A 25,668-nucleotide genomic window follows, 5' to 3' on the forward strand; every position below is an offset into this window, starting at 1 on the left:
TCAAAGTTTAGGAAAACCAATTTCACATAAAAATGATCAACATAAAATATAAAGGTCAAATCGCATGCAGAGTTGCTACAGGGAAAAAGTGTCTAAGGAGCTGAATGACCACCTCATAGACAATAAAAGCATGTCAGAAAGGCACACCTAAAGAGCCAAGCCATAGCCTTTTTAAAAAGTGAGACGAAAGACAGAGAATTAATATAATACAAGAACAATATAAATCAGAATTAAGAAAAACTTAGAAATGACAGAACTCGGATATTTGAAATTTTAAAAAATCACCTCAGAAATACCAAACTAGAAGAAACCCAAGAGGAAATGAATACAACAGATAATGCTTTAAGACATGTGTAAGTTTAAATGAGGACTTTTTGTTCCTTCTAAAAGAAGAAAATTATTCAAAACAAAGTGAACTACTGCAGGTCGACAAAGAAGATCTAACATACAGAAAACTGGAGTCCCTGAACCTGACAAGCCAAACAAGAGAACCAGTATTATAAACCATAATACCAGAAGGCTTTCCTAAAATTAAGAAATACATATACTTGAAAATACATTTTTGAAAGAGCACATTGTGTAGCTGAGAATACTGGCCTGGAAGAACATACATCAAGACACAGTCTAATTACTGAATAGAACAAGAAAAAAATTGAGGGGAGGTTATCTAAGCAAAAACAAGTGACTTATGAAGGGAAGAAAAGTAGATTATCACCAGACTTTTTTTAAAAAATTTTATCTATTTGAGAGACAGATCGATCGATTGAGGATGAACAGGAGGAAAGGGAGAAGGAGAGGGAGAAGCAAATTCCCCACTGAGCAGGGAGCCTGACTCGGGGCTCAATCCCAGATTCCGAGATCACAACCTGAGCCGAAGTCAGAGACTTAACAGACTGAGCCACCCAGGTGCCCCCACCAGACTTTTTAAAGCAACATTTTATATAGAAGAAAATGGAGGGATCCCTGGGTGGCGCAGCGGTTTGGCGCCTGCCTTCAGCCCAGGGCATGGTCCTGGAGTCCCCGGATGAAGTCCCACTTTGGGCTCCCTACATGGAGTATGCTTCTCCCTCGGCCTGTGTCTCTGCCTCTCTCTATCTCTGTCTCTCATGAATGAATAAAATATTTAAAAAAGAAAAAGAAAGTTGAATAACAAGAAAATGTCAGCCAAGTATATTACAGAGAGCAAAAAATGTTAAATATCAAGTGCACCTGCAAACTGTCAACAACATACAAAACCTCAAAGCACTTCTTGAAGAATCTACTAGAATGAGGATCCTCAAATTTTAATCCCTGGCTCTTTACACTCTTCAAATTATTGAGGAGCCCAAAGATCTTTGTTTCTGTGGGTGATATCCACATTAACCTTTTAGAAATTAAAACAGAAATTTCAAAATGTTTTACTAGTCAAAAAATAATAGACCTGTTTTATGCTAATATAAATAACATTTTAGGAAAAATAACTCTTTTCCCAAAAATAATTAGTGAAAAAGAGTTCCATCACTGTTATTTTTGTAAATTTCTTTCTCTCTTAATACATGACAGTCTGACTCACCTATCTGCTTATGCAATTTGTTGTGAGATCATAAGTCAGAAGCAGCTTCTGGAAAACTCCACTGTAGGCTTATGACAGGATGAGGTGGGGGCAGAAAATACATTTTGGATTATGAAAACAGTTTAAAAAAAAGATTTATTAGAGATAGGGGAGGTGGAGCATAAATGGGGGTAGGAGCAGAGGCAGAGAGAGAATCAGGCTCCCCACTGAGCAGGGAGCCCTATGCAGGACTCCATCCCAGGACTCTGGGATCATGACCTGAGCCAAAGGCAGGTGCTTCACCGACCAAGCCAGCCAGGTGCCCGTGGAAACAGTTTTGACCTCAAGGACTCCCTAATTAGGGAATGAGCTCTAAACACACAAAATGACTAAAAAGATGTCCACATAAGGATTGGTGGTGAACGTTAAACATGAAGGTACCTGTGCACGTAAGAGTAAACTAGGGCTAAAATGAAGAGTGTGGTTTGGAATGGTTTTACACTTTGATAGCATAGATTTGGAAATATAAGAGCAAAGAGCAGGAAAAAATGGAAAAGAAATTTAACTCTTCTAGATAATTATATTGCCGGTGGTGGTAGTGTTGCTATTTTGGTACCTCTGTGAGTGTGATGTCAAGTGAATGGATAAAGGCTATATTCCAATTATATCTACCCCTGTGTCTTTGTGCAGCATCACAAGCAACCCTGAACTACTAGCCCATCTCTCTCTCTCCTTCCACATGCCTCCAGTACCGTCTTTCTCAACAAGATAACTTGTCCTTATTCTAACTCAGAATACCCCAAACCAAATGCACCACCATCTCCCCATGTCAGCCAACCCCTCCCAGGCCTGCCAGGCCCCACTGGGCACCAACTAGACTTCCGAAAGGAGTTTGGCAAAGACATAAATGATGCCACTTAACACCAGTGAGGCAAGATTTTTAAATGTGCCTCTATTTTTCCAAAAGGCTCATTGAAAAAAAAAAAAAGTCCATATTAGGGACGCCTGGGTGGCTCAATGGTTGAGCATCTGCCTTAAGCTCAGGGCATGATCTCGGAGTCCTGAGATCAAGTCCCACATCAGGCTCCCCACAGGTAGCCTGCTTCTCCCTCTGCCCATGTCTCTGCCTCTGTTTGTCTCTCATGAATAAGTAAATAAAATCTTTTAAAAGAAAGATCGATCCATTTTAACAAGGTTTGGGTGGTTTTTTAAAACCTATAGCTAAAAACACTCTGTGCCTTTGTATAACAATCTAAATCAGAGCCAAAATACTAGTTTCTTCCTCCAGACCATCTCAAAGAGATATACCAAATGAAACATCTAGGTTCTAAGGCAGTGGTCTCCTTTGCAACTGAACTACCAGCAAGTTTAGTGCTAATGTTGAATGAACAGTTGCAGTAACCAATTCATCCCAGATGCCTGGTATCTTCTATTTCTTTGTTCTTTCTGACTTGTTGTGATCCATATTTAATATACTATTTTGTGTTGTTTTAATACTGTATATAACTTTCAATCATTTTGGGGAGCAAGAAAAGTATAACCATACTCAGTTAATCATGGAACCTGGCCAACCACTGCATCTGCCAACTAGACTTCTCAGTTATAACCCTGGAGTCCCTCCTTACCACCAAGACCCCCTGAAATATTCTGGTAGTTAGCTGCAACACTAGCCTCCTCTCCTCCACCCTGACCTTTTGGCTTCTCCCCACCCAATTCATTCTATATACTATTTCTAGAATACTCTTCCTTACAATCTATTTCCATAATACTCAAAACCCTATTTTAATGATTCCCTGATTTTCCATTTAGTAAATAAAAATCATATCTTGTATTTGACGACTGTCTATACAAAGACCTTAATATGTTTATTTGGGCAACCCAATATTTAAATAGATGTTATCTTGTTTGAACCTAACAAGGAAACTATGGAACATATGGCATCCTCCCCCAGTAGATAGGTCAGAAAACCAAGGCATATCTTACCTCCCTGTCCCACCTACACCCCCATCCCACATACCCATGTTGTTTCCTGCTTTGACCTTGTGTCCAAATAGAGTTGATTTTCTCTGCTGCCAAATTCACTCTGCCCCTGCCTATGCCCATTCAGGTGTCTTTCCTCCAGGCACCTCTTTACCTGTGTAAATCCTTCCAAGCTTTCATCAAACCACTCATCACCTCCAAAGACCTTTCCTAAGACCGTGCATGTAGACCACATGGATTAGCTCTCTGCCCTCACATGGGATATCCACAGAACTCAGATTTTTCTGAAGGTTGGGGCCATACTATCATAGTGCAGTTAGGAATAGACCACGTTAATACAATTTAAAGGAGGAGAAGCCAATTCTGCCCTTCAGGGATGTTTAGCAAAGTCTGGAGGCATTTTTGTTGTTGTTGTTCTCACAACTAGGGGTGTTGCACTGGCATCTAGTAGGCAGGGGCCAGGGATGCTGGTAAACATCCCACAATGCACATGACCCACAACAATAAAGTATCCTACCCAGAATGTTAACAATGCTGAAGTGAGGAAATCCTGCTCCAGTGGGAATAAGAGAAAGTGCCCAGGAGACCCAGGCCCTCTAAAAGTGATGGAAACATCACAACATTAGATCCAAATCCATCATAAATGCTTTCAACATTTCATTTCATCACGGAATTCTAAAATTAAGCAGCACAGCCTCCTGCCCTGCAGCCGTCCCAGAAGCATGCAGCAGGCATGGCAGATGCTCCAGGATGACCACATCACAAACTACTGGAACTGGCTGCCGCCCGGCTGCCTACTAATTTTAATTTCTCTTTCTCAAAGGTCACGAATATTTTCAGACCTCTCAGCACACGCATTTTGCAGACAGACTTGATATATGTTGCTTCCAGTTGGCAAAGCATTCCATTTGCCAGCACCCTGAGCTGAGTTACAGGCTTAACTCGGTCCCTGTCACTTTCCAAGGGACTTTCTAGTCCATTATCCTAATTGGCAAATGATATGTAAGTACCAGGAGGCTAAGTGTCCACAATTATATTCATAATGAAAGCTTAATCTCTAAAAGAAAACAGTAATCCATTAAAACCGCCCTTCCCATGTGCCATTACAGTAGCCAAAAGTAAAAGAATGTGCTCCACGGTGAGGTACAAATTAGCTGCCTGAGCATGAAATGCAGACAAGGCCAGAAGGGGAAGCGAGAGCTACATCCTGCTTGGCTCCCGGCAAGCTCTGTCCTCGCAGCACAGCAGCCGTGCACCTCCCTAGGGGAAGGGGGAGGACGAGACAGGGGCAGGGGGTCAGGGCCTGGGGCGGTGGGAAGCAGTCCCTCCTCGGTCCCTGCTCAGGGCAGGCTTTTTAGCAGACACTTCAGCTTTGGCCTCTGTATCTTATCAGCACTACAGAAAAACTGGAGAAGTGTTTCAGGGGGAAAAAAAGGAAGACAACTCTCCTGCCTGACAGTTCAGCTAGACTCCCATAATCCCAAATCCTTCTGGCCCCTCTTATTCACTCAGGGATGTAAGGCCCACCGTGTGCTAGGCACTGTGCCCGGGAAGCCCATGCTGGCTGCCCCACGGTGCTTACGTAGGGCTTACTGTGTGCCCGGGGCCCGTCTCACCACCTGGTGAGATTAAATGAGTGGACTGACTCATTTAACTGCCAACAACCTTACAACTGTGCCATTCTACAGGTGGGGAGAGGGAGGCAGAGAGAAGTAACTTGCTCAAGGTCACACAGCCTTTTTAGCGGTGAAGCCAGGGTGTGAACCAGGTAGACCAGCTCCAATGTCTGCCCTCCTAAACAGGGACCAGCACCGCCACCGTCTCATGCCGGAGGCTGTGACAAGTACTCAAAGTGCCTGGTCTCATCTGTGGGGGACACAGAAGGACACACGTCACTATCCCCATCATGTGGTAGGGTCTTTGAGCGAAGCCCCAAAGTCTGACTAGGAGTCAACAAATGGCGAGCACAGAGTCACAGGGCTACACAGCCTGTCTGACGAGTCCCCAGTAGCCCAGCAGAGCTGAAGCTGGAGGGCCAGGACACAAGTCATCTTATCTGGGCCCCCAACTGCCCCATGAGATGCACAGAATCATGACCACCCCTTTATAAGAAAGTCACCTGAGGCCTGGGGAGATGAAGTCACTGACTCAAGGTCTCATGCTGCTGAGTGGGAGAACCATGGCTCAACAGCCTAGGCATGTCTCAGGACTTCCTAAGGCCCCGGACACGCCCCTATGGTTGGAGCTTTGAACGTGCTGGAGCTCCAACTCCTGAATCTTCCATTTCCATTATACCCCCCTGTAGAACCTACTACTGATGTAAAGAAGCTTCCCTAGGCAAGACTGCCCCATCCCCAAAGAATCCCTATCTGGACTCCCAAGCACCCATGAGCGCCCCTTCAGATGCAGGGACCCAGGTGCTTGTGTGGGAAGAGGGCCAACCCCTGGCAAAATGAGCTCTCCATCCGTTCCATGAGCCTTTCCCTCAAAAGCAGGTGCTCATGAGCCAAGTGGCTGTAAAAAAACCCAGTCTATGGAAAGACTGAGCCTCAGCATACCGTGGGGCCTCTACTCAAAGTGTCCCCTCCAAGGAGTCCAGGCATCATCACATAAAACCATGCCTTTTGCTCATGGAAAGATGTGCCAGCATCAGAAACAGGACCCTGGAGATGCCTGGGTGGCTTCAGTCAAGTGCCTTCAGTTCAGGTCACGATCTCAGGGTCTTGAGATCGAGCCCCATGTCAGGTTCTGTGCTCAGCGGGGTGTCCATTTCTCTGTCTCCCTCTGTGCCTCCCCCTGTGTGTGCTCTAAGAAATAAATAAAATCTTAAGAAAAAGAAAAGAAACAGAACCCTGACTAATGACTACAACACAAATCCTTGGGCGCTCTGCCCTCCGAGTCCTAATTTCCCAGCCCACAGGCAATCACCGTTCTTTGGTCAGTACCCATGGGCCACCTCTCACAGGCCAGAGGAAAGAAAGCTAAAGCAGGTCATTTCCCATCCACAGAGGTGAACTCCTGATCTTTCCAAGTTGGTGTCATTCATAAATGATAGGGTATCGATCTATGTGGTCCTGCTGTTATTTTCCCCAAAAATTTTACAATAAGTGCTTTCATAAATTCTGTGCTGGGACTACTCCAGGTCCCAGAGTTGGGGAGTTTGGCTTACCACTTTCCCCTCAGAATGCCGAGTGGAAAATCATGCTAGGTGTTACAAGAACCATCATCAGTGAGTTTGACCTATTATATCAGTCACTCCCCAAGGGACTTTCTAAAGCAAGTTTGCCACAAACACATTCATCTCCAAACCATGTCCAGCTCACACCTTGATAAACCAAGCCAGAGATTATGTCCTACTGTTATTTAAAGACATGCTGACCAAAAATTTCCAAGCATAGAATATGCTCCCAGAAAACTCAAGACAAGCAGAACTCAGGACAATGGCCATCATGTATGTCAGAACAAGACCCCAGCACAAAACAGGCTCAATCTCTTCTAGAACAGCAAGCACAAAGACAGCATCTGGCTGCACACCTCCAACAGAGTCACATTTTATTTTAGACTCACTCCCTCTCTTTAACCTCAAATACTCCAGCCTTAAAAAGAAGAAAACGCAGGGCACCTCCAGTTTAATTTAGCCTGGCACAGCCACGCTGCTCCAAACTGGAAACGCTGCAGAGGCAAGAGAGGTAGAAACAGCTGCCTGTCAGCTCTGCTCTGGACACATCACCCCTTTCTGCTGTGCACACAGCTCACCCCTAAGCTGCTTGTCAATGGCACTCTATGCCTCCAGGGGAAGGGCTAGAGCTACAGTACTCACAGCCCCAACTCCTGAGCCTCTTGTACAAGAGAACATCTCTCTGGGGCTCCAGAGGTCCCCAGATCACACTGTGGTCTCTCCCTCCTGAGTTCAGAGGGACAACAGCCAGACTGATGTCACCCAGGAGAGAACTGGCCTCCCACCATGACCAGATAGGCTTCCCAGTAGCTCAGGGAATGACCCCTGGCCTACCATGGGGGCAAGCTGCTTGCCCATGGCTAAGCAAAGATCTTGAGGATCCCAATAGGACACCAAAAAGGGATAGCCTGAGCCTCACTGGCTCACTGCCTTTCCCCATGTCCACCCATCTTTTCCCCCCGCAGGAGTGAGGGCAGCCAGGATCCTCCTGAAAAGCCATGTAGAATTCCCTGCTCCCACTGCCAATGGGAGAAGCAGGATTCAGAGTCCCCTAAGATGTACCCATATTAGAGGAAAATAAAAAGCCATGCCACATCATCCTAGGCTCTGTGTGTACAGGGAACAAGTATTAAAAAAAAAAAAAAAAATCAATGCTCCAGGAAAAGACAATGACGAGTAATCACGTAAGTTCGTTAGGAAATAAGAAGGTGAATTCTTCAGTTCTTGGGTCTGGGACTGTGGCTTCCTAAAGGAATAAGGGAGGGAAAAAACAATGCCCCTGCAGCAATAGACAGGAATGAGAGGCTCTTTGTTCCATTCTGACATCCTGGGCCTCTTCAGGGGCTGAGCTCCGTCCCCAAAATACATTTTGTCCATTTTCTGTTTATATCTAAGAAACAACAGACCTGGGAGGAACCGGGGGGCCCCAGGGGTTTGTTTTCTCTCTGCTTAGCCTGACACATCTAGTTTAACAAACTTATCAGCCAGATTCCATACACTACAGGATCAGGAGAAATGAAGAGTATAATTAGACTTCTATGAGCAAACTTTCTTGGAAAACAGCAAAGACAAGATTCAAGAGAAAGCTCAATGTAAATATATTATCAGACAAAAAAAAAAAATACTTTTTAAATGTGTATGGAAAATTCTTCTACTTTGAAAAGAATTCCATCCCCAAGTTCAGGAGGGGAAATTGAGACTCAGAGCAGATGTATGATTGGCTCCTAGAAACCCAACTCCTCCTTCCTTTGAGACCTCTGTACCCTTCTACCCTGAGAGAGAGGAAGGTTCTCCATCCTGCCCTGAAGGATCACATAGCATCCTGGGAAACAGGACGCAGATCACCCAACTAGAGAAGAAGTGAAGGGTCAGCATCCTATGCTAGAAGTACTGGGGACACAAGGGGTAGGTGAGCCAGAGCCCTTCCAATGGGGGGGTGAGAAATAAGAGATGGATGTGAGATGAAGTTCAGGCATCCAGTGGACACAGCACAGATATCAACGGCAGATCCTGAACTCTGAGGGAGCTGGAAACTACATGCCTAAGCTCCTAGTTAGAATCGTGGGAGGGAATGGAAAAGCCTCATGCCTATTTCCTTTATAGCACTTAACACAGTGGTGGCACCCAAAAGGTATTTAATAAGCCTTGAAGAGTTCTTTTCCAAGTCAGGTGGAAAGCTAAACATGTCTAACATTACAGTAATATAAAGGATAAAGAGGTTTTCAAATCCACCCACAGGACACTGTTGACTCCTGACAGCAGCAGCAACAAAGGTCAGGTTCATGAAAATCATACAGGTCTGCCAGATGCCAGCCAGGTTCTTGACCTGAGACAGCAATATGGCTCATCAGCGCCTTCAAACAGCTCATAAGGGAAGTGTGAGGGTCTCCATTCTTGGGGAAGTTGATGTCACATCCCAGGCCTCACTGCTGACCATCCTGATTTCAGAATTAGAATCCTGTCTGCCCATGCTCCTCCCTCACACACCTTCTCCTCTAAACTAGGACACCTCTGAAGAGGAACCAGCACCCTTGGCTACAGTCTGGGTGCCCAGACCTCAGTAGGACTGCTCTAGAGCATCTGCTTCCCACCCACCCCCTTGTTTTTAAGTTTATTTTGCCTCCTCAGCCATTTGTTTAAGTAAAATTAAAACATGCCAAAGGAGGGTTATATAAAATATGTATATACACTGGTATTTTTTAAATATTTAATCTTGCATTCTAGGTACCACCTCATTTGGAGTCCTTCCCACATTGCCCAAGTCAGCAGTGGCCTGCCCACCCGTGAGTGGGAGGGACTCAGTCCCCAAGCCCCAAACCCAGCTGCCACAGCCTGGCACTCCCTCAGAGTCCTGACGAAGGCCAGGCCTGGAGTCAGATCCCAGAAAGGACTAAACTCCAAACCCTGGATGACAGCCGACAAAAGGCAGGGCTGCGATTAGAACCCCAAGACCAAGCTGCCCTCGGGGGACCACCATCCCAATACCCACAGTGAATACATACACCATTAGTCCCGCCCTGGAGAAGCCTGCCCTGAGCTTTCCAGGCAGTCTGTGAGACCATCCCAATGACATGCCTCGCTTCTAGAATCTACTATCTTCTATCAAAAAAAAAAAAAAAAAAAAGAAGAAGAAGAAGAAGAAGAAGAAAAAAGAAAAGAAGAAAGGAGAAAGGAGAAAGAAGAAAAAAGAAATTAAGAGGGAAAGAAAAAAGAAAAGAAAAGAAAAGAAAAGAAAAGAAAAGAAAAGAAAAGAAAAGAAAAGAAAAGAAAAGAAAAGAAAAGAAAAAAGAAAAGAGGAAAAACTCCACAGCACAAATCTCATCAGTGACTCACATGAGTCTTGGCAATTCCCAGTCAGGACAGCTTTGTGGAGCTCCCTTTCAAGTCCCTAATGGACTGGTAATTGTTTTTATGGCTTTCTGATGAAGTGTGAAGTGCTCCGTGGCACTCTTCTTTGCTTTCTGGTGGCTTCTGAGGCCTTAGAGCCTAAGCCCTGTGAAGGGAAGAAGGGCCGTCCGCCCATCCCCACCTTCACCAACCCCAGGCCCCAAGGTGCTGAACAGGAGGTAGAAGAGATGCCAACACATGACATGGTGAGACAGCTTTTTAAGGTCAAACAGGTCATTAACAAAATCCTTCAGAAACAAAGCCAGCTGATAATGACTGTTATAGGTTATTTATGTGTCAAAGTTTACCATCACTAGTGTAGTTCTAGACAAAACATACAGATTATATTTTTTGGTGCAATCTGAACAGCTTATCTGACCATTGTGTAAATATCAACTCGTACAGCATATTTTGACTACTTTTATAGTACTTAGAACAATTTTTCCACTTTAAAGTTACACAATGTAACTAGCACTTGGTGTTACATTATGGTGTTTTCACTGCTTTTCATGTACCCAACTGTCTTGTGTAAAGCCTGAGCACATTCTCAATTAAATGCACCCTCCATTTCGGTGGTTCCTCCAGGAGAACACCATCTGGGAACACATAGAATGGTAGTATCAAATGGCCTTCGCTTTCACAAAACCCACTCAATTTCAGTGAAGATTAGGGTTTTTCTGGAACATTCTAAAATGTACCCCTAGAGCAGGGTAAACTGAAGAGAAGAAAACCACAAAAAGACCTCAATGCCACTAGTTAACCAGGAATCATGGACCCAGGATGGCCAACTCCATAATAGTGTCAAGTAAAATGTTAATGGAAATGTGTTGACTTGCAGTTACAAATCCATCTGCCAAGCAGAAAAGGGTAGCAGCTAAATCATACTTTAAACACATTAGCTGAGCATCATTTGGGTTTTCTATTTAAGAGTTTGACAATCTCTTGCCCTAGTTTAATATTTAATACAATTCTGATATCCACTTCTGAATAAGGAAGGCCCTTCAAGAATTGGAGGCAAGACATGCATTTCCTCCAGTTAGTTAGACAGTTCTGTCTCTAAACACGTCAGACACTCAAAGTACTTTCCTTTAGGGCGCCTGGGTGGCTCAGTCAGTTAAGCATCTGCCTTTTGGCTCAGGTCATGATCCCAGGGTTCTGGAATCAAGCCACATGGCAGGCTCCCTGCTCAGTGGGGAGCCTGATTCTCCCTCTGCCTCTGCCTGCCACTCCCCCATTTGTGTTCTTCCTCTCTCTCAAATAAATAAAATCTTTTTAAGAAATGGAAATTTAAAAAATTTAAAAAGTGTTTTCCTTTGAGAGCCACTGAATGATCACATTTCAACTTTGCTCTGACAATTTGTAAAGCAACAAAACACAAAACTGTGATAAGGATGAGGACAACATTTACCATCATTTGCCCAAGGTAGCACATGCCAGGCGCAGTGCTTGGGCTTGTGCACACACTATCTCCTTGAATGCTCACAGCACTGCCAGGAGGGAGGCACCAGGGCCCCTGTCCTCACCATTATAAACAAGCAGGCAGACCTAACAAGGCTGGAGGCAGGGAAGGTTGCAGTGGGTGCCCCAAGGTCCCACTCACATTGCTCTGCCTGGCACACAGACAGGCCACCCAGGCCATGAGCAATCTCAGGCAGTGCACTTCCAGATCCACACAGTACCCCCCACAGAACCCAGAGCTCTCCTGGAAATGCTTTAAAATGACATTCCACCCACTTCCACAGATTTGTTACTATTTACTTTCACATTATACTTCCTGCCCTTTATTCTTTTTCCTAAGAAAACACCAAATTCATTTCTGAAGTAAATGAATTAAGCATGCATCAGTAACAATACCCTTTCAGAAGCTCTTTTGGGTTCCTGCACCAGATTTCAACATCTGTGGGTGTAGGCTTTCCCACACCACCAAGCATTAGACACCTACTGGGTACCCTACAAGTCAACTCAATTCTGACACTACCTATAAATAACATCACGTGCCACACGTTCAGTGCTCACTCTTACAAGCCTGCCCACCACCCTCAGATGCCAGTAATTAACCCAAATTGTCATGTGTGCCTCCGATCTACCAGCTTTTGATCAGAGGTTCCAATGGATCCTTCCTTGAGTTTGATTAACTTGATAGAGCAGCCCACAGAACTCAAACATTTTACTTGATCACCAGTTTATTATAAAAGGATGTAACTTACATGGAAATGATGCCTAAGGCAAGGTATGAGGAAGGGGTATAGCCCCGCCATGTTCTCTCTCTGAATCTCCCTGTGTTCACCAACCAGGAAGTTCTCTGAACCCTATCCTCTTGGGTTGTATGGAGGCTTCGTCATTAACATGATTGACTGAATCACTCATCAATGGCTAAGAGATCAGGGACAGGACTGAAAGTTTCAACTCCCCCCATCACATGGGTAGTTCTTCTGGTAACCCTTAAGGTGGGGGACAAAATCGCCTCATTAACATAAGAAAAAGCACCTTTGTTGCTCTCATTATTTAAAGAATTTCAAGTGTTTTAGGAGCTCCGGGCCAGAAACACAATGAAGATTAAATATTTATCATAAATCACTATTACAGTGGCTTTCTTTAATCAACAAATACTTTGGGAGTCTGCTTCGTGGGCTGGATATAAAACCGTCCACCTTCAAATGCTCAAGAGCTAACTGCTACCTGGAACAAAAACCCTACCTCCTAGATCTTCCCAGATAAGGACCAGACCTCCAAACCAAGAGCAGCAGGACTCAGAGCCTCCAGCCCAGAACCTTGTGTTCCTTTCCGATAGCTCCTAAAGCCAGCACTGACAGCATGGAGCTTAGATCAGTTGAGTCTTAGTTTCCAGGTCTGCCCAGCGTGAAGCCCAAAATGAGAAAGAAGCCATGTCCAGCCAGTCAGGATGGAAGCCTGGAAGGGATGGGGCAGCTCCCTTCTAGCAGTCAGCAGCCTGGCTTGGGAAAAGGGATTTCAACTGCATAATTAAACATAGTCAGCTCCTGAAGGGTGAAATCCATTTTTCTCAGCTGATTAACTTTCCCTTAAGGCCATCTGTGAACCATACCAAAATTCAGAAGAGCGTCCTTTGAAGCCTGGTGGAACTTCACTAGGGCAAATGTTTTGAAAAACCTACTTAGAGGTTTTGGCAGCACTTCAGACTTTTTGGACCAGAAGGGTCACAGTGGGCTCTGCAATCATGTATCTAGAAAAGGGCTGAAGACCATATAAATGGTCTAAAGAGCAAAGGAACAGGCCAGTACAAAGAGTACTCCTTGGAGAACTGAGAAATTCAAGCTTTATTCTCTCAACCCCTCCCCTAGCTCAGGAGGGCTAGTGAGGATCCGTGAAACCAAGGGTGGAAAGCACCCAACTGCAAAGGTGCCGCTCTGTGAACATGATTCACATTACTTTTTTTTAATGCCCAAAGTAGTGGACATGTGGGTGGCTCAGTTGGTTGAGCATCTGACTCTTGGTTTTGGCTCAGGTCATGATCTCAGTTGTGGGGATCAAGCCGTGCATCAGGGGTTCTGCACTCAGCATGGAGTCAGCTTCACATATTTTCTCTCTCTCAAATAAACAAAATCTTTTAAAATATAAATAAAATGGCCATGGTAGACAATAAACAATTTAGTAGAATTCTTCTCAAACTAATTATCTTCATGGCATTTTACAACTTGAAATATTTGCAGATACATTATCTAATTTTCAGAGTGATAGTAAGCTGACCATTTAATCTAAAATGCAATCTTTTTAAAAAGCTAAGAAGTGATTGAAGAATCAACTGCATGCTGAATGCTATACTTTGTCCCACAGAGATTTCCCTAAATCCCTGAAAATGGATCCCCCTCCTGCCCACACATCACAGTCCAGTTACCAGAATAGAAATAAATCACATCACCTCTCAGTACACTTAACAGAATGTTTTCTTTTCATTTTTTTAAAAGATTTTATATGAGAGAGAGAGAGAGAGAGAGAGAATGCACATGAGTTGGGGGAGGAGCAGAGGAAGAGAGAAAAAGAAAGAAGAGGATAAGCAGACTCCCTGCCAAGCAGGGAGCCCAAATGGGGCTGGATCCCAGGGTCCTGGGATCATGACCTGAGCCAAAGGCAGACACTTAACTGACTGAGCCACCCAGGCCCCCCTGTTTCCTCCTTTTCAATTATACTAATAAGATTCCAATTGTGCTAACCTTTTTCATTTTCTCCTTTGATATTCCATCACTACTACTCTGGCACATGAACTTGAGACTATAGCACTTATAACCAATTCCTAAACACCTTTTTTTTTTTTTACCTCCTTTGAATTAAATTTTGAACTGGCTGCATGTTTTGCTCAACTACTAATGCTTTCCATGTGTTTTGATTCCCAAGTTAAAATATTTCCCATTTGGTATTTCTAATGCAACAGGAATCGGTAAAATGTGCCAAGAATCCCCACCCAAGAATCCATTTTTTCTAAGTCCCTCAGCAAGACCTGAAAAACACATAGATGCACATCTAATCTTTTTTTTTTTTTTTTTGCACATCTAATCCTTGAAGAACCTCCATGTAGCAAGGTGCATGCAAGCCATCCATCCTACTTTTCAGCTTCCATGCCCTCTAAATAACTAGTAACCAGACAAATCTCTTTGCTTCCTAATATACTCTTATTGTTCCATGACAAAAAAGAAAAAAAAAATGAAGCGGTCCCTTCATGGGGTGAGCCTCAGGTGGAGACCATCACTGGAGCTTCCATTACAGCCCCCAGGCAGCTCAGACATGTAAGTAGAAAGCATCTATAGCAACACTCTAAAGCATGGTGGTTTCTTTACCAGTGGTGGTTTTCTGGATAAAATTGAAGGTTCTGCTGGACAGCAACTTTGGAGTCTAGCTGCCAGCACATGGTTTAAACTTGTAACATCTGCTACAGGTGTTCCCACCACTAAGACTACATTCTCCAGAGTCCATTTCTGCCAAATTTTCACGTTGCCTGTTTAGGATATAAGCAATTAATAGGACTGTGCAAAGTAAACATGAATAATGTTTCTAAGGCAATGCTCAAATACTATGCAACAATCTAACCTATTCAGAGGTAAAAGGTAACAAAGTCCTAAAGAGGCAATGAATGAATAATTCCTCCTCAAAGGGGGAAGGAAGCACACAAAAGTGAAGTCAAACTGCCTTAAGAGACCCTGTATGGGTCAATTCACATTTGCTTTATTTCCTTCCTCTTAATTCCCATAGCTGACCTGAGTTTCCACCTGTATCTGGAAGGTTCTCATGCTAATTCTCTCATAAGTGTGTCTCCTTTTCTTGATTCACTCTCTGTATTTATGTTTACCTGTATGTCTATAGACAGTAGAGTCTTTTTTTAATTCTCTAATTGTTCTTTTAATTTCTGGCAACAAATCATTCCTGACCTATCTATATACTGTCCTTTAAGTTTATAGCATGTGCAGAGAGGTGTGATGGAACTGAATAGCCATCAGGACTTAAACACTAGACTCTGGGCAGTTTAACCACCTAATTGGAATGTTTCACATGCTTCCCCATATGCTTTCTGCCTTGGAGGGGCAGGTAGCAAGGGCACATCTGTCAATCACTGTTTCGCCGTAAGTTACCTCAAGGTAGCCACCTCCGCAGAGCAGAGAGACTGAGAAGCTAGCCTCTCCTAGCCCAGATGCTTTCTGGACATGTGGACACTCTATGGGCTCTGCACCTGGGAGCTGAGGTAGATTAATAGGAAACAGATGACGGGAGGTGTTTATCTGATTAGCCCAGAGAGCCTGTTTTTACCTAAAGAACAGAACTGTGAGTAAAAATGGGTCACAGACTTGATGGGGTATAAAAGAGAGGTTTCAGTATATATATATATATATAAGTGCTAAAATCTCCTAATACAAAGGGAGACACAGGATTTCAAACTTGAGACCAGTTTGTGCCAAGGCCAAAGCCAGCTGCTCAGGTGTCTGCAGAAAGACAGGGATAGGAAGTGGGTTCCAGGGTTTCTGGAGAATCCATGGATCCCTACATCCAAGGACAGAAAATAGGAAACGTGACCTGCTGTGCCTAACCCCACTAGGGAAGGACATAGCCAGGATGCTGTGAACTTGGCCACTGTGACATCCACAAATAGGGCAGGAGGGAACACCTGCCCCTGTCCCAAGGCCATAGAGAAAGGATAAGAGCAGAAGCTGGGGCAATGCAGAACAGAGTCAGCAAGAAGCCCAAGCCCAAGACTTGGAGTCAGACACAGCAGGGCAGGGAGGCCAGAGGGGAAAGAGTGATTGTGGGAGTGGTTCTGGTCACAACAGCCTATGTTATGGTTTCCACAGTCACCCAATGGATGCATGGGTGCCTGCCACCTCAGACAACATAGGACCAGCAGCACCTATGTGGACCCACTCCCCTTCCCAGCACTCAGAGGAGCAGGACACCCAAGCTACCATACAGGCCTCCAGTGTCTCAGTAACCCATCCCCCCAACATGCTAAGGAGCTCCTCCTCTTGATTAGCTAATTTAGAAATACCACCCAGGTGCTAGTAAGCCCAAGGGGATCAAAAAAGGCAGTTTGCAGTTTGCAGAAGGAACCTCTAGTTTTCATGAGAATTCCAGAGTCAAGAGGCCAAGAGAGGACCACATTGGAATCCAATTAGCAGGCCAAAACCCAGTGTCACATAACAGCCCACCCGAGGGACAAGTGCAACATCAAAAAAAAAAAAAAAAAATTTGGAAGGAGGCCTTCCTGCAAGGCCAGGAGGGCTCAGCCACATAAAACCTCAGCTCAAACTTAGCTCTAAGGAAAAAAGACACTCAGAAGCAGGAGAAGTGATGCTGGACCCAGTCGGAAAGCTTGGCAAGGTGGAAGAGGCTACCAGCCAGGAGAGGAGAGGTCTTGGCAAATGACAGCTGATGCCTTGTTCTGTTGTTTGTGTTGCTGGAAATGGACTACTTTTTGTATCAATATGTGAAGCAGACTTCTCCTCATAGGATTTTCTTGCCTCTACAAGAGTCCTCTCTGTGAACTGACCTTTAATGAGCAAGGAGACTAACCTAGTGGAGACATTAGTCACATTAGCTACCTATTTCTGCCTCCCTCATCTCTATCTTCATGGGCAGACCTCAACATCTCCTAGGTTTGGAGGAAATGCTTCTAAAAACTCCAAAGACCTTTGGACCAGGTTATTTCTCACAACTGCCATCAGAAATGATACTTTGCAACCTTCATCCAATTTACCCTTTTGTTTAATTTAATGATGGATACTTGCAAGTGTCCACCCTACATTGTCACAGACAATCACTGGACAGGGTTTCTTCTCTTAATAAGAAGACAGGGTCTGGTCCAGAAAACTAAAGCACAGAGGTTTTAAGTCCAATAAAATGCCTTCAAAGCAAGCCAGTAGAAAACACTCAGATATTACCTTGAGGATCCTAATGACCTCAAATCTGTTTGTTTTTAAATCCTCAATTCCATTCCTCACCCCTACAATTCTTCCACTCCTTTTCTCTTCAGGATGAGATTTAGTCATCAGAGCCAGTTGGCCCTCTGAACATTTTTCTGGTGTCTGGAAATAGGATCACTTGCAGAGACCAAAAAATTTATTTTCTCTAGCTAACCTCATAAAAATGCAGACTTTACATGCCTGTCATAGATCTTTTTCCATCCATACCTAAGTTCATGCCCACAACATGACCACTGGTTTTTCTGAGGGACTGCAGCTAGATTTGGAAGGCGAGTCATGTGTTGTTTGCTATAGTGTTACATCAAGTGGTCATACTCAAAACTGTGCAAAGAAATAAAAATTACAGTGGAGAGGAACATTGGGTCTCTCTCCGTACCGAGATCTCATTCCAACTTCCTGCTCCGGCACTGCCGTACTATCAGCTGCCAGCCATGACCTTCAAAGCAGCGCCCAATGGCCTTCACTTTTTGTGAGGTCTGTTCAGTTGCTGACCATAAAGGCTCCACTCTTCTCTTGTCCCAATCGGGTCCAGAGTTCCAAAGTTAACACTGGATAATTCCAATGGTATGTCATCTCCAATTCATCAACATGCAGTCCTGGATTCTAAACATTCCTATACTTAATAAAAACAGGAATGGCTGAGAAAAGATTGTTGGGTGAAAAAAAGCCTTTTGGAGAAATTTACTTGATAGCATTTTAAACCCATGAGCCAAAACTCATCCTGGATCCTTCCAGGCCAACTGCGTGGTGGGAAAGGGGTCATCAGGAAATAGCATATGGTGCCAGGCGTTAAGAGAAGAGAGACTGTCCAATGTCTGCAATAGTTCAATCACTGCTCATATGGCAAGGAGGGGAAATATGGAAAAGAAATAAGGATTCAACCAACTGATGTGAAAAAGCTTTTCTCTCCCTCTGGTCATGTTTTCTTTTGTCATTTCGACTGAAGATTGTTCCAGGTTTGGGTTTTTCATCCCAAAGAAATCTCCTCTAATATTGCCATTTGGAAAGGGAAAGAATATGTCACAATGGGGGTTGGTACTTCGTACACATAATGCATACATTCCATTTTCTATACATAACCAAAGGATAATATTTAGTGCTATTATAATAAATCTATTCCAGATCTTGCCAATAATAGGAAGTGGGACAAGAGAGAGGGTTTTTTAATACATAGGAAAAATTTTGCCTTCTTGGGTACTGACGTTCATTTATACAGTCAAACCCTCCCATCCAACATAATTAGGGCTGAGGTAATGAATGGCGAGAACTAATTAAAGAACGAGATCCTTTGAAAGTAATAAACACCTTAAAACCTTATTTTAATGTGTAGCTATAGGAACTGATTGTCCTGGTTTGCCTGTGATGAGACACTGGGCACACAACACCTTAACACCCAGGTTCAAGCTATGACCTTTCTTTGAATAGGGTCTACTAACTAGAATTCTCTGGACCTTCTTTCATGAACCCCTCCACTGATGTGGTCTGGGATTTCCAATATCAGTTTTTGTGAAGTCAAATAAGAACAGACTGGTGAAGACTAGAGCCCTTCTCCATTTCTTTTTTTTTTTTTTTTTGCAATATTTCAACTTTTAGAAGTTGCTGTAACCTGCCTACATTGACGAATGCTTTTGTAGTAACCAATTTTGGATCCTGTCCAAAACAGTCCATGAATTTTCAAAGCAGTGACTTTTTATGCTCAAATTTAATCAGTTTATATGATATTCACCTCTACTTCATTCAATTACTTCATTCCAATAGCAAGTGCAACAGGTATAAGGAGATTTGGAAACAAACACACTGATCTTATCAGTACCCAGTTCAACCCCTCCAGCAGGAAGGCATGCATGTCCCAGGAGAGCGCTGGACAGGCTGCTGGTGCCCAAAGTGCTATGGAGGTAAGTTATGTGTCTTACGTTGTACGTGTATTACATGAGACCATAGAATACCTAAGTTATTGCAGCAAGTCAATAACATAGAAGCTGGTTTTAAAAATGCCTCTACTTGAAATATTTAAGTACAAAAGGTGAATTCACATAAAAGGAATTAGTTCATTAGGATTCTGATCTAGCCTATTTTAGTGTTATTCTGCTTTCCACTGCCTTACTGTCTTGGGAAATACCAATTCATACTCATGTCCCAAATCTCTACAGGTTATCAGCTATCCTTCAACCAACAGTTAACTTCAACAGTATTTAGCACATTACATACTGGAATTTGTTCTAGATCTGGATGTGGGTGGTGGTGGGGTTACCCAAAGTCATAAGGTCACAGGCCCTTTTTTCAGGGAGACATGATTTCTAGATATGAAACAGGAAAAAGTGTAAAGCCAGTAAGTTAAAAAAGCAAATTATTAAATATATAGTGTAATTTTTATAGTACATAGTTTATGGTCACTCAGTGCACCAGGCAGAAATGAAAAGTCACTCCTAAGGTTCTACAGATCTCACTATGTTTCCAACAAGATTAGGGACCCTCCCCACCCCGGAGGTTTGAGTCTGCTATACAATTACTCGCTGGCAACACAAAAGTGGTCACTGGAGACCCTTACGGCCTCACACATCTAATACCAGATGACCTAAAATTACAGATTCCCCTCCACATCAGCCACCTCCTCATCCCATCCCTGGGTCTCAAATAGGGAAGCAGGGAGGAAGGGAAGGGGCCAGAAACAATCCTTTCCACTGCATTCAGCCCCCACACTCCAAGTGTAGACTGGGGCCTCATCATGGTGATTTGTTTTTTTAAGATTTTATTTATTTATTCATGAGAGATATACAGAGAGAGAGAGAGAGAGAAAGAGAGGCAGAGACATAGGCAGAGGGAGAAGCAGGCTCCCTGTGGGGAGCCTGATGCAGGACTCGATCCCAGGACCCCAAGATCACACCCTGAGCCACCCAGGCATCCCAATTTGTGCTCTCTTAATGAGAGGCCTGAATTAAGGGCACAACCTTTAATAAAAGCAAAATGACTCAGATATGGAAAACCTCTATATATAAAGTAAATTTTAATTTTCTTCTTTTTATGATACTAGATACTTGCTTCAACTTAGCCCAACACCAGGAAGAAACCAGGGCACAGTTTTAGGTACACTTCACATTAAAATGGTCTACTTCATGTAAATAACTGCTTTCATTGCCATTCAACCCACATGTGTAGGTGAAGAAGCCAATAGGTACAAGAAAATGGCTGGAGAATGGCCCCAGTGGGGTCCCTGTGTGACCACTTGCAAACCATTCTGAACCACGAATACATCCCCTTGACACCATACTGCTTTGTATCTATGTATGCCCTGTCCTACACTGACCTGAACCATCCCTTTTTATCACGTGACTATAGCCCAGAGCCTCAACCCCCACTTCTCCATAGGGAGCTGTGCAGAGTCACCAGAAGACATGTGCAGATCACTTCAACTGGCTGGAGGTTCACACGATCACTGCCCCACAAAGAACCTCATCAACAATCTATCTTACCTCCAGCCCTATTCACTAACCAAACAGTAAAGGAAGTCAAAATGAAACAGGGCTTCAAAAACTATTGCCAGAAACTGCTTCACTAAACTAACAATCTGTGATTGGGTTTACCCAAGTAGATAGCATAACCCTAAGTATTTCATTGCTTAGAGGACTTTCTTATCACACATTTAATCACTTGAGAGCAGGTGGCAAGTATCCCCTTCTGCACATGTCACTCACCAATGCAGGCATGGACCCTCACGGACAGCTGTGTCCTCAGGATGATGCTGTGCTTCTTGCCCCGCCTAATGGAGACAGAAGACAAAATAGACATGGGATCAGAGCAGTCAACACCTACATGCTGTCAGTCAACTTGAAGGTTCTGGTACACCCACCTCAAAGAGACTCTAGAGAAGCAGAGGCCTCAACAGAACAAGAATCTGTCCTGAAATAATGAGATGTCACTGGACTTTACAGAAAATTAAATGATGAAGTTTGATTCTGTTAGATTGGCTCACACATTCTATTACCAAATCTCGTCCACTCATTCCATCTGTAGATTTAGCATATACTCATGCTTGACCATGTTAGGAAAGTTTTAAAAGCTGTGCTCATCAAGTGAGATCCCTGCAATGTAACAATACATATCTGCTTGACCATTTTTACATGTTTTTGAATATAAACATGTACGTGTAGTAAGTCAAGACAGTTACAGCTTTTACCCTTTGCTCACAGGAAGGTAGGAGTCCACCAAAGCGCTTACAGCATATTTATTCTCAAGAATGCCAGTTTATACAATGCCTCTGCATCCTTCTCACCTCATTTAAACAACAGGGTTGTGGGGAGCGGGGCGAGGAAGTGCCTGGGTGGCTCAGTTAAGTGTCTGCCTTCAGCTCAGGTCACAATCTCTGGGTCCCAAGATCAAGCCCCATGTCAGGCTCCCCATTCAGCAGGGAGTCTGCTATTCCCTCTCCCTCTGATGCTCCCCCCACTCCTGCACGCGCGCACATGCACACACGCTCTCTCTCTCACTCTCAAATCTTAAGAGAAAACAAGATGGGCCCTCCTCCCCCATTCTTCTGCTCCTACTGGGGCTCATTCCACCCCATGCAAAGAAGAACCAAAGCACACAGCAGTTCAGAGAAGACAATAACTGGGAGAAAAAAAAAAAAAAAAGAGGAGTCCTGGCTACTTAGGGGTAACAAAGTCTTTGGGATTTGGACAAATTGGGGAGCCAGTGAATAAAGATAAAATGGAGCCAACCAACCAGCACAGCAGCAGATAACCTACTGGGTCTCTACATGGCTGAACACTTCCCATCACTTCTCTGGACGCTCCTCCCACCCCAACCCCCACCCCCATTAAATCTGGCAGTGCCTTCCTGCTTCCTGGTTTTGGTATCCTGTTGGAAGGAAAGGAACAAAATATCACCAGGGCACATGGCTAATATTGTGATTATGAATTCATAATAATCACTGCAACAGTTTTATTTATTCTTGAGACAAGGGGAAAGGGGAAACTATGGCTTTTTAAATGATCTTTTTCAGAGAAGAAAGGAAAACCACTTGCATAGTCCCTACAAAAGCATGCGGTGGCCTCCAGCCCAGCAGCTGCTTAGAAGCAGAAAATCTGCATTCACAGTCCCCTCAGATGGGGGTGAGCCCCTCCTTTATTCTTTGTTCATCTGTTTGCACATAGCAAATATGAAACAAGGCACTGGTCTCAAGGAGCTTTAACAAGTATACAACACTTGACCCATCTTCACAAATCTGGGATTCCTATAAACACAGACTGCAAAATTTTTTTAACACAAAGATCTTTCTCTGACAATCCAGATGTTGATCCTCCTTCAGTTCTTGTGATCACATTAGAAAGCTTTAAGTGCATGGAAGTGAATTATTGAACAGATTTCAGGGCATTCTGGGATGGGGGACAGCAGCCACCAGGTGTGTAGCTGTACCCAGCAATGGGCAGAGGTCAAGCTTAGAGCAGTAACCAGAGAACCAATGAGTTAAGGCCAGACTGTGATTATGAGTAACAGCAAACCCTGAATCCACAGATCTAGAGGATTTTCTATAACTCATGTTATCAGCAGTTATGAGTCAATAAATAAAGCATGTAGACAAAAGTACATGTTTTAGATGCCCAGATATGGGGGGAAAGTATAGTACGGCCAGGGAAAATATTTCAGAAAACCTCAAGATCTGGAAAAGTTCAAGAGGGCCGACTGATAGCCCTGCTTTATCTTCAAACAACTGCAAAATTGAATCTTGCAGAAATGCTTATTTTCCCACAGAATTCTCCAGTCCCACAGTGGGAGTGTGCTGTAGTCTAGGACTCCAGGCACCTGCATGGAAACAAAGACAGTCTTGAGGAAGCTATGCTGGACCCACCATTCTGGAGAGGTAGTCTTCTCTGTGCTTGTGCACTGAGAAAGCAGGCAAATGGCTTACTAAATTACTAAACTCTAAAGGAATTGAAAAGACCACAGAAGAAAGGACTATATTGTAGTAGTTTTATCACCTATAATTCCTCTGCTTCAACATACTACTCCTTCCCCACCTGCCCCTGTACATGAAATCCTACAATTCATGAAGAATTCAGGAAGAAACCTGTGGGGAACTGGGGGCCACAGGCTGTGGAAACCACCTAAAAGAAAGGAAGCCCCAGATCCCAGGACTTCCTAGCAAAGAAGAGGGCTGTTGTAGGGGCTGTGGTAGTGAGTGGCAGCCAGGTCCACAGATGGATTCTCCATCTCCATCCCATCCCTGGTTTCCCCCACCTTCAATGTGGGTACTATTTCTGTGCCCATTTTGCAGATGGGGAATACAAAGTTTGTAGAAAGGAGATAAACTGCATCAAGTCACATGGCTGGTAGAAACAGACCCAGGCTGAAAGCATCCTGCCCTATGCTTCATAACCTTCTCAAGAGCTTACATAGGATAGAGTCCAGGCATTCTTAAGGAACTGGTGTAACCTTAATACCAAAACCTAACAAAAAAGACACACATTAAAAAATTAAGATTCAAGTTAAGAAAATATTGGCTAACCAAATTAAGTTTATTCTAAGAATTCAAGAAGAATTACAAGAAGTTCCAGATTTTATTTAAATATGTATCAAGAAGCACCTGGGTGGCTCGGTGGGTTAAGTAAGTGACTTGATTTCAGCTGAGGTCCTGAAATCAAGCCCAGCCTAGGGCTCTGTGCTCAGCGGGAAGTCTGCTTCTCCCCTTCCCCATGCCCCCGCCCCCACCTTGCTCATGCATGCACATGCTCAGAGGCTCTCATGCTTTCTCTCTCACAAATAAAGTCTTTAGAAGACAATTTTTTTAAAAAAAGATTTTATTTATTTATTCATGAGAGACAGAGTGGCAGAGACATAGAGGGAGAAGCAGGCTCCCTGTGGGGAGCCCAGTGGAGTACACGACCCCAAGACCCCCGGATGACAAACTGAGGCAAAGGCAGTCAACCACTGAGCCACCGAGGTGTCCCTAAAATAAAATCTTTAAAATTTTAAAAATAAAACTCCTCTGGATGCAGAGATGGAATCTTCATTTTGAAGATGTTATAGCGCTCTGCCAATCCCAAGGAGGATTGCTTACATTTGAACTCAAACAAGAAACAAACTTATTTTGGTTGAAGGTATACTCTACCCACTACATGCCTTCTTGCCTTGATGTAATGCTGGAAGGCAAATAGCCATATTTAAACTGTGATGAAGCATGAAAGATGGAAGCCACATCCTAAGGATGGCAAAGAAGAGAAAATAAACCTAGGCCCGTAAGAGCAACCTGTCATCAACATATTGTCCTTCAAATGGCCCTAATCATCTACTTTTTAGACTTCATTTCTAAACAGAAGATTAAGGGGTGCCTGGGTGGCTCAGTCAGTTGAGTGTCCAACTCTTGGTTTCAACCCAGGTCATGATCTTAGTAAGAGTCATGGAATTGAGCTCTGCATCAGGCTCCACACTCAATGGGGAATCTGCTTGAAGATTCTCTCCCTCTGCCCTTTCCCCAACTCATGCGCTAGCATGCAGGCTCTCAGTCAAAAAATATTTTTAAGTAAATAAAGAGAAGTTTTAGATTTATAACTCCCTTCCTCCAAGAAATCACCCCAGCCTCTCTGGTCTTTGATGCTCATCGCCTGGGTCCCAGACCAATGTTCCTCTCCTGACCACCTCACACCTTGAGTACAGTTCAAGGTAACCTAATTTGTATAAACCCTTTTCCCCTCCCCAAACTGCTCCCGCTCAGAACCCCGCTACTTTTCTAAAGTTACTGTCTGTACACTAGCCAATTAACGTCATGTGCCCATTTTACTCTTATTTTGCTGTAGCCAACACAGCACTCCCCCTCCACGACAGGCCCCTACCCACCCCCCACTCCACCTTCTTCAGTCACCAAGCTCAGGCACATGAGGTCACAGCAGACCACATCTGACAGCAGCCTCCCTGCTCCAAATTTTGTCCACTCACCCCACCCTCCCTGTCACTTGACTTCCAGGAGGACTCCCCGACTACAGGTCAAGTCTCTTCTGACTCCCATTCCCACCATAAAGCCCAGCACCCACCCAAGCTCACCCACTTCCCCTGGATGCCATCTCTATCCAGTGATGTGAGTAGCATTCAAAGGTGCTTAGAGCCTTTCCATTCTCACTGTCCGCTCAGCATGGGAGTGAATTCTCTCCCCTGATTTC

General features: G+C 44.0%; 1 protein-coding gene across 9 annotated transcripts in view; it reads right to left on the minus strand.

Moving 5' to 3' along the window:
* Positions 1-25,668, minus strand: part of FHOD3 (formin homology 2 domain containing 3) — a 462,688-nt gene that overhangs the window by 366,233 nt on the left and 70,787 nt on the right. For all 9 annotated transcript variants that reach the window (XM_038543473.1, XM_038543482.1, XM_038543483.1 and 6 more), the window contains exon 3: positions 21,211-21,275. In XM_038543473.1, the coding sequence (XP_038399401.1) occupies positions 21,211-21,275 (65 nt within the window). The remainder of the gene's footprint in view (positions 1-21,210; positions 21,276-25,668) is intronic.

Source organism: Canis lupus, chromosome 7, assembly GCF_011100685.1.
Source record: "Canis lupus familiaris isolate Mischka breed German Shepherd chromosome 7, alternate assembly UU_Cfam_GSD_1.0, whole genome shotgun sequence".
Taxonomy (NCBI): Eukaryota; Metazoa; Chordata; class Mammalia; order Carnivora; family Canidae; genus Canis; species Canis lupus.